At 39.4% G+C, this 12,335-nt stretch overlaps 2 protein-coding genes across 2 annotated transcripts; one reads left to right on the top strand and one right to left on the bottom strand.

The window, feature by feature from the left end:
• Positions 1-678: 678 nt before the first annotated feature.
• med21 (mediator complex subunit 21) lies at positions 679-6,072 on the bottom strand. Its single transcript, XM_008284116.1, has 4 exons — positions 6,015-6,072; positions 5,510-5,624; positions 3,963-4,063; positions 679-1,324 (listed from the first exon to the last, which is right to left on the bottom strand). Exons 1-4 carry the CDS (start codon positions 6,054-6,056, stop codon positions 1,145-1,147), a joined length of 438 nt encoding a protein of 145 aa, XP_008282338.1. The 5' UTR covers positions 6,057-6,072; the 3' UTR covers positions 679-1,144.
• Positions 6,073-6,122: 50 nt separating this feature from the next.
• On the top strand, positions 6,123-11,665 carry fgfr1op2 (FGFR1 oncogene partner 2). The gene is made up of 6 exons (XM_008284115.1): positions 6,123-6,405; positions 8,600-8,736; positions 8,988-9,105; positions 9,292-9,434; positions 9,661-9,774; positions 11,184-11,665. The coding sequence occupies exons 1-6, from the start codon at positions 6,381-6,383 to the stop codon at positions 11,319-11,321; spliced, it is 675 nt and encodes a 224-aa protein (XP_008282337.1). The 5' UTR covers positions 6,123-6,380; the 3' UTR covers positions 11,322-11,665.
• Positions 11,666-12,335: the final 670 nt, after the last annotated feature.

The following is a 12,335-nucleotide window of genomic DNA, read 5'->3' as shown; positions in this document are numbered from 1 at the left end:
ACCTACATGATCTAATTAGGCTGCTTTGGCTGTAAAAGTACAAGATGAGAAGTACAAGCTAATGCAATTCAAGTGCTGCCATTTTAATATATACTACATATCTCAAACTGCATCTAGTCTGGATTTTGATTTCTCATTGTAAAAGCTACATTTTGTAGGATTCTCAGACACATACACTTTTAAGTCATCTGCTGTCTTCTCTGTGTTCCCCCTCAGTCTTGTACTGTTTTTTCCCATCCTATTTTTATCTTTTAAAAGTCACGAAATATACCGAAACCAGAGTTTACTTCCTCAAAAAGCTGACATTTTAAAGACGCATGTTCTTCTCAAGGGTCTTTATGTTTTCCTTTAAAGGTCAGATGAGCCAAAGTGTGGCAATTCTGAAAATGAGATAATTTCAGCAAAAGTGCTGAGTGCGTCATTCATCAGAGGTCATGTTTTCTGTTGGGAAATATTTGATCATGGTTCTTTTAATGCCATAAACTGGAAATGATAGTGAGATGAATAAACCTCTTCACTTGTGACCACATACTACGACAGTAAGCATCATCCACATTGCTGAGACAGAAACGTTTGTCTCATTTAAAAGCAATCTGAAGAATGCATGAAAACCGTTGTGTAAAACATGTAAATATCATGCTGCCGTACTTGCGAGTTAACAAATAGAAAAACCCAAAGTGTTTGTCCAAAGTTTATTAAAAAAAAGGAAAGACTCATCAGCCGTGGAGTTACAGTGAGCTGAGGCCTGTAACTGTTTAAAGCAGACTGAGGAGTGAACATGAGCTAAGATTATTTCATTCATAAATATCTACAACAGACATCAATATACAACATATACTGTACAGAAAACATACAAAAATGACAGATCAGACTCTGCAGGGCTGAGAGAAAGTATTTTTCTAAACTTCCTGTGAATGGATGCTGTGTTTACTCACTTACTTACTTAGAGGGCACAAGAAAATATCATGAAAGAATCCTATTTCTCTCCTCCATAGAAAACTGGTTAGCATTTAGATTTTCACTCAGACACATTTGACACGCTGAGCTGTGTCTGAGAGTTTTGAGGCTTGTAGTTGGTGTCAAAATAAACAGTCAGAATATGAGCGAAATGACTGAAAATTGTCCGAAATGGCATCCTGCCCCGTCAGGACTCGGCTGGTGACGGCTGGCTGGGCGCCCCGTTGCGAGTGCGGAGCTGAGACTGGGCGATGTCGGCCAGAGCGCTCTGGATCTTCTCCAGCAGCATATCGCCGCGGTAAACCACCTCCTCCAGACGAGCGGCTGCTTCGTGGTTCTCCTCCTCCAGCTGCCGCAGACTGGCCGCCTGATGAGAGGTCACAGCCAGTCAGAGTCAATTACAGCTGTTCTTTCCTTTTCCTTTTTCTGGAGCATCAAATAATTGATGCTAAAATGTTTTTTTGTTTTTTTTTTCTTCCTAGAAATGACTACTTTAAAATGCAGTCTGAGTGATTTTGTAAAGCAGCCATTAAAGCCGCTTTCCTGTTTTTGTAGGCATTTGTGGCTTATTTAACGAGAATGTGAAACAGTTTGTCTACTCTGTTTCACGGCTCAGTAGCTACATATCAGACAGTGAAAAGACTCCGTGTGTGAATCAAAGGCATGCAGAAAGTCTCGTGGGGCTTCCCCCTGCAGCCGATTATCTCACTGACAGCTTCTTATGAGCGACTTTTTTGCCTGAACACACTACAGGTGTGACTTTCTGTCCATAACACATGGCCTTAACCATAACAGTCATACATGTTTAACCAGAAACTGAGTCTGAAGAACAATATTGATACAGAAAGCTCCACCCTGAAAGTTCACACCACTGCTTCCCTAAATTCGTAACGTATGAAATCCTGGAAGTCATAATTTGTTTTTGAGATTTTCACGAGTTTGCTGCAGTTCCAAGGTGGAAATCAAGGTGAACACTGCTTCCTATTGGTCTCATGTTCTCAGGCAGAATGTCTTAAAGATGGCAGCATGTGAGGGAGCTGTGTGGTTGCTGTAAAAAGGAGCATCAAGCTCTTTATAAAACATAAAATTACAGATTATTTTTTTTATTTTTTTTAAGTGTTGATGAGTTTTAAGGATCTGGATAAACCTACGCTGCGATGGCATTAGTTCTCCTGCACTCTGCACTAACGTACAGAAACCTGGAGAGAACGTCTTGACTCTCTACAGCGTCTATCAGCTACAGGGAGCTGTCCTTTATGGAAAGTTTACATTTCCATACCTTCCCCTATACTTCAGACATGCACAGTGCCTTTACAGCGCACCGATTAAGATCCACAATCATGGGATTGGTGAGACTAACTGGAGGGACTGACATCATCTATTGACTGCACACCATATAAATATAATCTCCTCCTGTTACTCACACAGACTACCAGACATGGTGTTGATCTTTCCCCTCTTGAGCTGAAGAGAATAAAAGATCAAAACAAATCTCTTGTGTTTTGTTGTTATTTGCTGATAAAGGCAGCTTGTAATAGGATTTAGGTCTAAAAATTTAAATAAGATTTTATAAGTTCCTTTCTCTGGGTGCAAAAATGCAATGTTTAGATATGTTTGTGTTGGAAATGATCATTTGCAGCACTCAGCTATAATAGGAAACTTGCCTTCATTAATTTATTTTTAGGTGACGTAAACTGGAAGCCTTCCTTAGAGGAAGCATAACGGTCTGTGCCAACATTATTATTATTGTATACCGATATGGCATGGTTTGTAATTGTAGATGTTAGCTGGCCAACGGGTGAGCTAAAAAATACACAGGATGTGATGCTCACTTGATTTATTTAGCCATCCTAATAAATCACTCCATAAATACATTGACTGCACGCTCATATGACTTGCATTATTTTTTATCCAGTTACCCCGAGGGAGTCGAGTCTTCTATTTCTGGGAGCAATCAACACAGAGCTGGCACCAACTATACCCAACATCTTCCAGGAGAAACAAAGAGGCAGTTCACTCAAAGACAGCGTACAAAAACACACTGACCCGAAAATACCGACTGCATTAAATATTTCTCTTATTTCCGTTATATTTGAATTTCACAACTGGTGTACTCAAAGGAAAGCACTTGATTCAACAATGTTACATTTACTAGAGATATTTTGATCAAAATATAATAAATGCACTTTTCCACTTCAACAACTTGTTTTATCAACAATGAGCCGACATCATTTTCCTTTTACCAGTTATGAGTCTTCAGTATTTTAAACTGCAGAATAAGCGATCATCTGGCTCCCTCTGCTGACTGAAAGCTACAAATGCAATGAGGTCCTCTGTGTGTGAGAGTGTCTGCAGGTTTAGTTTTCTCCTTTCAGGCACAGAATCTGTAACAACCAACTCGTGCTTACCGCATGACCAATGCAGACATTAAAAGCGGACGCAGTTCTGTTCATACTACAGTGCATCGGTCCCACATGCAGATGTTTGCTTTCCCCTGATATCAAGGACAGAACAATACTCAGGGACCCGTGGATGTTTCGAAAGGCTGGTTGTGATTTTGCACTGTTGGCAGGACATAGCAGCTGGTTACAGAGCTGGTTGTAGCACTCTGTTAATGTGATTATTCCTGAAGTGTGCCGACCAATAAGGGCAGACAGAATACAAGATTTCTGGAATTGTACAACTTTCAACTGCATTTGTGCATCATCAATGAAAAGCATGTACAAATAAATTACCTGCAAAGTTCTGCAACAACTACTTCAATTATAATTCTTTTAGAGATGACATATAAAGATAGATAACAATATCCACTTTCGGCACATGTGCAGTCTGCAAGCTCCAAGTGTGCTTGTCAAACAGTCACACATTTCGCTGCAGGTGGTCTTGGTTGGATGATGAAGTTCAAGTCACACAGACATTTACAGACATGTAGACGTGGAAAGCTTAAATTGGCCTTAAGTAAAATGCATGACTGAGCTGTGACTGACATGTGCGAATGTGCTCACCTGCAGAGCTGCTGTGGATTCCTCACTGGGCAGAGAATCAATTAGTACATCCACGTCTTTGGCTGTTCTGGCTATAAGAGCTGCAAACAGCTGGGCATATTCTAGACAGAGATTTAAAAAAACAAAAAACAAAAACAGAAACTTATGTTAAAGAAATGATGTTTCTCCTTCCTGTAGGTCATTACCAAACAAACAATAATGGTAATATTAAGAGAAAAGCCTATACGTGTGAACAAAAGAATAGTCATTGGGTATAGAGTCAAATGTAAACAAGACATGAAGATTATTTTTTGGTTTTTCCTACACTGATTCCAGTACCCAAAGTGTGGCTGTTGTACTCTGATAAACGGTTTGTATCATCAGAATCAGAATCAAAAAGCTTTTTAATGCCAAGTGAGCTCAGACACACAAGGAATTTGGCGTGACGAATGAAACTGTGGTACACAACAATAACAAGACAGACAATAAATACAGAAATCTAGATCTAAGAAATAATCTAAATAAAATATATGTAAAAGAAAAGTACAGAAGTATATGGAAATAAGAGTACTGTGAAAAGAGACATCAACTTACCTAAAAAAAAAAAGTAATAAATTAGGAAACAGTTTAAATTACAATACAATATTGCACATGAGATTGAAAAATTGCAAATGTAATGGTAATGCACAGAGGCAGTGCAACAGGAGTCTTTAGCAGTTTACTGACTGTTCATGAGGGATATGGCCTGAGGGAAGAAGCTGCTCTGGGGCCGGGATGTTCTGGTACAAAAACATTGTCACTTTATTATGTATTGTTATATATTGATATGGATGTAACAGTTTATTGGTTTGGAATCACACAGATGAGATTAACAAATACTAGGTACTGAATGAGCAACAGGGAAGTTGTAGGAGTTATGAGCAAGGACGTGCAGGTATATCCTTGATGTGTCCTTTGAGAAGTCTTCTCTGCACTGGTAATGGTACAAGATGGGCGTGTCACACAAATAGAACATGCAAACCACTGCAGGAGCAGGACTGAAAAATGTGTGTTCACAATACACATCAAACAATCCTGATGTATACCCACTCTTTGTTTGTGTAGCACTCTGTGTGCCACACCTCTTCTTTACTTCATGACACTTTTGAGTATGTTGAATAAAATAATAATAATAATTAAAAAAAGAAGTATGACATCTGCACACTCTTGTAACAATATGCCACACTGTGAATGGAATCATAAGCTGATGCATGCTGTCAGTTGTCATGAACACTGTTCTGTTCATCTGACAGATCAGAAAAGACAGCAGCAGCAGACTGTGACAAAGTAATGCAGCTGTGTCACACATCATACTTACCTGATTAACTGAGTTTAACTGAGCTTAATTGAGCTTAGAAACAACAGCTCCGAGGCGATGATGTGTCATTTTGTTAAATACTTCTCATCTCTTGCTTGCCTCCTCCACTCGCATCTCAGTTGGAGGGACTGAGACGCGAGGAGAGGAATCGAAGATACAAACTGAATATGAGAGGAGGAGGGATATATCTTTATAATAAAAACAAACAAACCTTCGGTTGGGTTTGCTGGCTGATCCTTGTTGATAGCCGTCTGGATGTTACTGAAGGATGCAGGAGGCGCACATTGTTGCAGGACGCCGATGGCATTACAAAACTGATCGGCAAGCTGGACACACAAAACAATACCATGAATTGATCTCACGTTTATAAGCTAGCTGCTAATTTGGCCGTCAGTTTTCCACAAGTATAAACACAAACCGTTATGAAGTTCCAATAATTAAACACTGTCATATTTGTAGTAAATAGTTATACACACAATTTAATTAGTAGCTGAGGTTGTTCCTTGGTTTATTGACACGGGCCCCCTCTTCGTTAGCTAGCAGCTATGGTTAGCGACACCGTGATATAGCAGCGTTAACAAGTTACTAAAGCACCAATACCACAACTCTACTGTTTATACAAAGCTATCGCCTTCAAATGTTACAAAGAGCAAAGCTGTATGTATTTACGTCTCTATCTATTAAAGTACGTAAGAAATCTTCAATATTTGCCTTACCGAATTGACAGCGTCTTGAAGTTGTGTTAGCCGGTCCGCCATGTTTTCTGTAGTGACACAAAATCCCGTTTATCACCGCGAGGGTATAAGCACAAAGTCTCGCGGAATTGGACGGTATTTTGGAAGCTTTGAGTGGCAGGCTGACGTTTAGGTTAGCTGTAGCTACCTTAATCATCCCACGACTGGCTCTACGACCAACAAGGGACGTGTTTAAATCAATGAGGTCACATTTGCTGACATTACCTTGTGTTTTAGGAAGGAACGGAGCTGCACCGGAGCCTCTACTTGTTGCTCCTTGATGATGTTAGCCTGTAGCTAACGTTAGCTACCAAATATCAACAGGAAGTAACGGCTAGCTAAATTCCAATGTCTTGCACTGTGGCTTCTCCAGGTATGACTATTCATTCTTCAATTCATTGCCTAACATTAGATTGGAGGAAGTGTTTGGGATTCCTCTCGAAGAACGATATGAATCTGTTTGTATAATGCGTCTATAAGTGGATTTGCATGGCAGCTTTACTGTGATTACTTAGTGAGTTAGCAAAGATCTGTGTTTGTGCTACTGGTAGTACGTTACACCTAATTGAATCAGAAAACTTAGGTGCTTGCTCGTTCACTACAGCTGAGATGATAGTAGCTTACTAGTAAATAAGCTAGTAAATATATGACTGACAGCAAGGTGGTGTAAGCTTGAGCGAATTAGCTGACACAGCAGCTGTCATCCAGGGAATGAGGTTAGGAGGAAGGTGGGGTCAGCAACAGGCTACGTACATGATTTTTTTTTCTCGGTAGTATGCTGATATGTGTTGTCTTTGACTTTATCATACCGTGAGGAGGTTCAGTTAGGATCACCCTTAACTGGAAGGCAGAAAGAGGTGTAAAGGGTAGCTTAGATGATGAGCTATACTGTGCTATCTCTTGCCCAGTTTATCACCCAAGATAAAACCTGATCAAAATACAAAGTACAGATGTAATAGCAAGAGTAAAGGCTGGGCTCGACATTAACCACCGCCCTGGCATATCATAAACAGACTGTTGTTTCCTTGTCATAATGTGTTTACATTCCCAGAATTTGAGGCAATCATTACACACCCAGCTTTCACAATACAGTTCAATATTTTATTGATCTCATACGATAGAAAGCCTTTGTTATCATTGTATTGTGCATTAAGTGCATTTTAAGTGTATTGGGAGTGCTTCTCCTGGTTGGTACATTAATGCACACAGAGTAGATGTATTGGTTCATGAATTATGCAGTTATGAAGTAGGGAAACCATGTGTTTCTATCCAACATAGATTTCTGTCAGTTAGTTTTTTCACAGTTGCTCCAAATAAGGTTGAACAATTTGGGGAAAAATATCTGCAATTGTTCTGATTTGATTTGCAGTATAATAATTCTGCTTAATGTTCTCTTTGTAATAGATGAAAAGCATGTGATTTAGTGTGACCAAGAGACACGATCAAATATGTGACTCACACGAGGAGGATGGCATGAATTTGCAAATCTTTCGACATGATATTTTAAACCCTCGGCCAGACGCACAACTTAAATCATAATTTGCAGCCTTTGTGGTTTGCTCATAGCATTGTTTCAAATTGCGTTTTTTATTTGATGTTGATTAATTGTTCATCCTTAAGTGAGATTGTTATTTTCTTCTCATGTTGTATATTAATGTAATCTATCAATAATTCTGTATTATTTGAGACTGAAGAGAAATCATTAGCCAATGTTTTACAATACTGAATATTTTATTAGTAAATTGATTGGTCTGTGGACCAACTCAGTGCTCATTCTGCGAAATTATACAATTACAAAGTAAAGATCCCGTGTGTTTCTATCGACTGTAGATTTCTGTTGTCACTGAACTTCCTCATAGCTCCTCCTAATACGGGCCGAACGATTTGGGGAAAGTATCTGATTGTCTTTGTTGGACAGCTTTTGTGATTTGATTTGCAATGTCCTCTTTCAAGCTCCAGCTTCAGTCCAGGATTTACTGTGTAATAGATTAAAAGCCTGATGGATCATTACCACAAGATATAGCAATTAACTGATTTTAATTTGATTTGAAATAATGACATCTGCAAATTACAAAGGCTGCTGTTACATACATGATGCAACACGTCTCAGCCGGGCTTCAAACCGTCATGTCGATGTTTTTACAAATTCATCACATCCTTCTTGCGTGACAGTCACATTTTTAATGTTGCCTCATGTGATAATTCTCTATCACATGGTCTAAATCTATTACATTGTGAATATTGAACTGAAGCTTGCCTAAAAAAAAATCCCAAAAAACAGAAATCCCCTTCACACTATTCGTCAGAAAATTCTTTAAAATATATTTTCCCCAGATCACTCAGCTCTCCCATGAGATACCATCAAAAGTGTCAGTGTGACTGTCTCAAAAGGGGAACATCATGATCACACAGCAGTTTAAACCCTTTGATCAGACACGCTGCATGATGTTTATCTTGAATTGCAGCCTTTGTCATGTCCTAACTGCATTGTTTCAGATGATTCATTTTGATCTGAAGTCAATTCATTTTGCAGCCCTACCTCCTAATGAGGACTTGTATTTCCTCAGGTATGAACTGTACCTTAGAGAAGGTCCTGGCTGATGCCAAATCATTAGTGGAAAGGCTTCGAAACCATGACAACGCTGCTGAGATGTTAATTGAACAGACAACATCTCTCAACAAGCGAGTGGATGCCATGAAACAGGTAGAGTGGTCATTAAATACAAATGTTCTTTTCAGTTCGAAGTTAGTTAAAGGTAACAATGGTTAGAGTGAATCCTAAGGCTGAAAATACTATTTTATTTGATTTTTATATATGTTTTTAATTCAAAAAGCCAGCAACAGTATTATTAAAATGATGAGTGCTTGTTTTTTAGTTCTGATCCATCATAAGATATCCAACCAAGGCTTTTTGCTTGTTTGTTGGAAGTTTATCTGGTTATTTGTTGTTGGCAGTACCAGGAGGAGATCGACTCTCTGAACCAGGTTGCACGGCATCGGCCTCGTTCCAGTCTGGTCCTGGGAATCCAACAGGAAAACCGTCAGATCCGAGAGCTGCAGCAGGAAAACAAAGGTAGGCAGGAAATCAGTTATTATTCTATCACTGACCGACTGGGGCGCAATTTTGTTCCAGTTTTGTGGGAAAAATAACAAACAAACTCTGAATTTGTTGAATCTATCAAGCAGTTTGGATGTTGTTGATGTTGTTTCCCAGTGTTCCCCGGTAAACAAACCAAATCTGTCTGCATTCTTGCTGCAGAGCTAAGAACATCGCTGGAGGAACACCAGTCTGCGTTAGAGCTCATCATGACCAAATACAGGGAGCAGGTGTTCAGGCTTCTCATGGCCAGCAAGAGGGACGACCCAGCCATCGTCACCCAGCTGAAGGAGCAGCACACCACGGTCAGTGAGGCCCACTTGTTCCTTGAAGTTCCTGGTAATTCTGGGGAACATCAAGCTTTCCAACTTTTTCTCTTAAATGTAAAATGAAAAAATAATCGTCTACTTTACTAAACAAGTACACTAACTTATTAAATTCATTGTAATACTCTATAGAATATCTTTTTATCATAACACTGTCCAGACGTCCTTGGACTTTAACTTACATTTTGTTTGTTAATCATTGTAGGAAATGCAAGCACACATAGACAAGATCAACGAGATGGCTTCTGTGATGAGGAAGGCGATAGAGGTGGACGAGGGGCGGGTATGTGAAGACGAGGAGAGGATTAAACAGCTGGAGGTAAAAGCAAACATCCGACCCTGTTGCACCATCAGTCCACATGTCCCGAAGCTCTGAAACCCTGTTTACACAGAAGAGATACAGAGGAAGGGAACAAACTTTCCACACAAGTAGCAAATCAATACATAAGTGGTGAAATCACAACAAAAAACGTGTTCAGTGAGTTGATTTGTTTTTAGCTGTTTTTTAAGCCAAGCAATAGTTTTTTTCTGGAAACATGGTAAACTTTGGAAACATAATTTGTGGTGGTTGAAACTCTCTTAATATTTATAGTCTGTGATGGTTATTTTCTGGAATTTTCGATTAGTTCTTTGGTCTATAAATGTCAGAAAATGCCAAAAATGTTCCTAATTTTTCTTCAAACCCCAAGAAGACAGTCTCAAAAGTCTTGTAATAAAAATCAAATCAAATCAAAACACCTGAATTTTCACATTGATAGAATACAGGTCTTAATCCAGCATTTACACAATTAGACAGTTCTCCTGCAGGGGATTGTTAAAGTGGTTCTGATTTAGAAAAGGACTTTCCCTTTCTCACTTGCATGTCCTCTTATTCCCCTTCTGCTTTTAGTTGTATGTCAGTGTTCAGTGTGCTTAGTGTTGAGCTTCTCCTTTCAGTGTCTTCATTAAGCGTTTTAGTGTTGCTTTGGCACAATGAGATAAAACAATGTAAATTAGTCATGTGATGCAACAAGCTTACTGATTGGCTCTGACCTGGCAGCCATGTGCAGACTGTATGTAATGGTTGTGGAAGGAGAAAGTAGTAAAGAAAGAATTATTCAACTTTGGAAGAAATAGCATTAAACCATACTTTTAAAAAAATAAAAATAATCGCCGTACTTGTTTTGACTGTCTATGTGACATAAAATACATCACAACAAGTCAATTTTGCTTGCAGCAAGAAACAAAAACATGGACATTTTTAGTGTATGACTGTAATTGTGAAAGATAAGTGTCAGATATTTGTGGCCTGTTAAATCTTTTATCTGCACCTGCATTTTTTGCTTTCTGTGTTTGAAATTACTGCTGAAATTTGGAGGTGGTTACACAAACTGAGTCCCAAATCCAGAGACGTCAACACGCAAAGTTAAAAATGAAAAGTCTGTGTTTGAAACCAGTGTTTTTTACAAGTCCAGAATGTGTGTCCAGCTGATGATGTGTGGTGATGTACATTGCTTGTAGCCAGTAAAACGCAAAGGTCCCTTACAGAAAAAGGCTGGAATTAATCAACAGCTTTACTAGTCGTATATTTTAAAGTATTTGCTCTGAGTCAGCTGGGATAGGCTCCAGCCCCCCCGCGACCCGAGTGAGGATAAAGCGGTGTATAGATAATGGATGGATGGATATTTTAAAGTGTCAGTATCGCTTCACCTGCAAGTAAGGTTGTACGTTTGTGTTTGTCTATTTCAGCTGGAGAACAGTGGACTCCGAGAGCTGCTGGGAATCAGTCGCGAAGCTTTCCTGGTGCTAAAGAGAGAGGACCCATCAGAGAGCACGTCGCTGTCGCCGCTGCTCACCAGCGCTGACGTCAGCTTACGAAAGAGTTAGAGCCCCGGGGTGACTCCCCAACCCTCCCCCTGCCCCTACTGCTGCCACTACAGTGTACAGTGTGTACAGTCTGTTGCCACATACCACTTCACCTTTCACCCTGCAGACTCTGCAGAGTCTCCCGGTGCGTTGACGGCACGATACTCCAGAGCTGCAACCCCAGTCTGGTGACTCAGACACAAGCGTCTTTCTCATTTTTATTTTTATTTTTTTTTGGTTTGTTGGTAATTGTGTAATGTTTGCTAATTTTGCCAGCATGCATGAGCCTGTGGTGCCTGAGAGGTTTTAAAGTGTGAATGAGTCAAAGAAGGGCTTGAGTTAAAAATAAATCTGTAAACATGAAACTGTGTCTGGTGAGTTTATATGGATTTACTTTAAAACATGAGACGCTGCAGATTCCCATGTTCCTTGTGGGGTTGTGGTGAAATGTGCGGGTTCACAACTTCTCATAAGTCCTCCCTCTTCGTGTTGTTGTCATTTACTGTCAACCTCAGCTAAAAAACAGGAAAAGAAACAACATTCAACACAGTGGATCTGCTCTAACGGCCGACCACCTCTTCTGCTCCCACTGGTGAAAAACTGTTTTCAGATCCTTTTTAGAAGTGAAAGTGCCAAACCACAGCGTAAACAGGTTCCACGTTCAGGAACGGCTACTTTAAAGTATAAACAGGAAAATGTACCACTAAGTATTAATGGTGGAAGCATCCAGTGCACAATTCTGCATTTGTCTGCACTATTACGTAATTCTGATTAGATTTATTGGTTATGCAATAATGTGTGAGATAATTTTTGAGTGTTTTGAACAGGTGTGCAACTGATAATTTTTTCTATTGCTTGATAAAGATTCTGACAAGTGTGAGGAACGCTCATTGTAGTTACCCTGAGATCTGAATGATAGCTTCGCAATTCAAACTTCTAATTAAAAAAAAATAAATTAACAGAAATGCAGGAAATCCTTACATTTGAGAAGCTTCAGCAGTAGTTAATGGTCTGTCTGGTGATTTATAAATAATT

This window comes from Stegastes partitus, unplaced genomic scaffold (assembly GCF_000690725.1).
Source record: "Stegastes partitus isolate 25-593 unplaced genomic scaffold, Stegastes_partitus-1.0.2 Scaffold346, whole genome shotgun sequence".
Taxonomy (NCBI): Eukaryota; Metazoa; Chordata; class Actinopteri; family Pomacentridae; genus Stegastes; species Stegastes partitus.
Note: the sequence above shows the minus strand (reverse complement) of the source record. Positions and strands in the feature narration are given on the sequence as shown.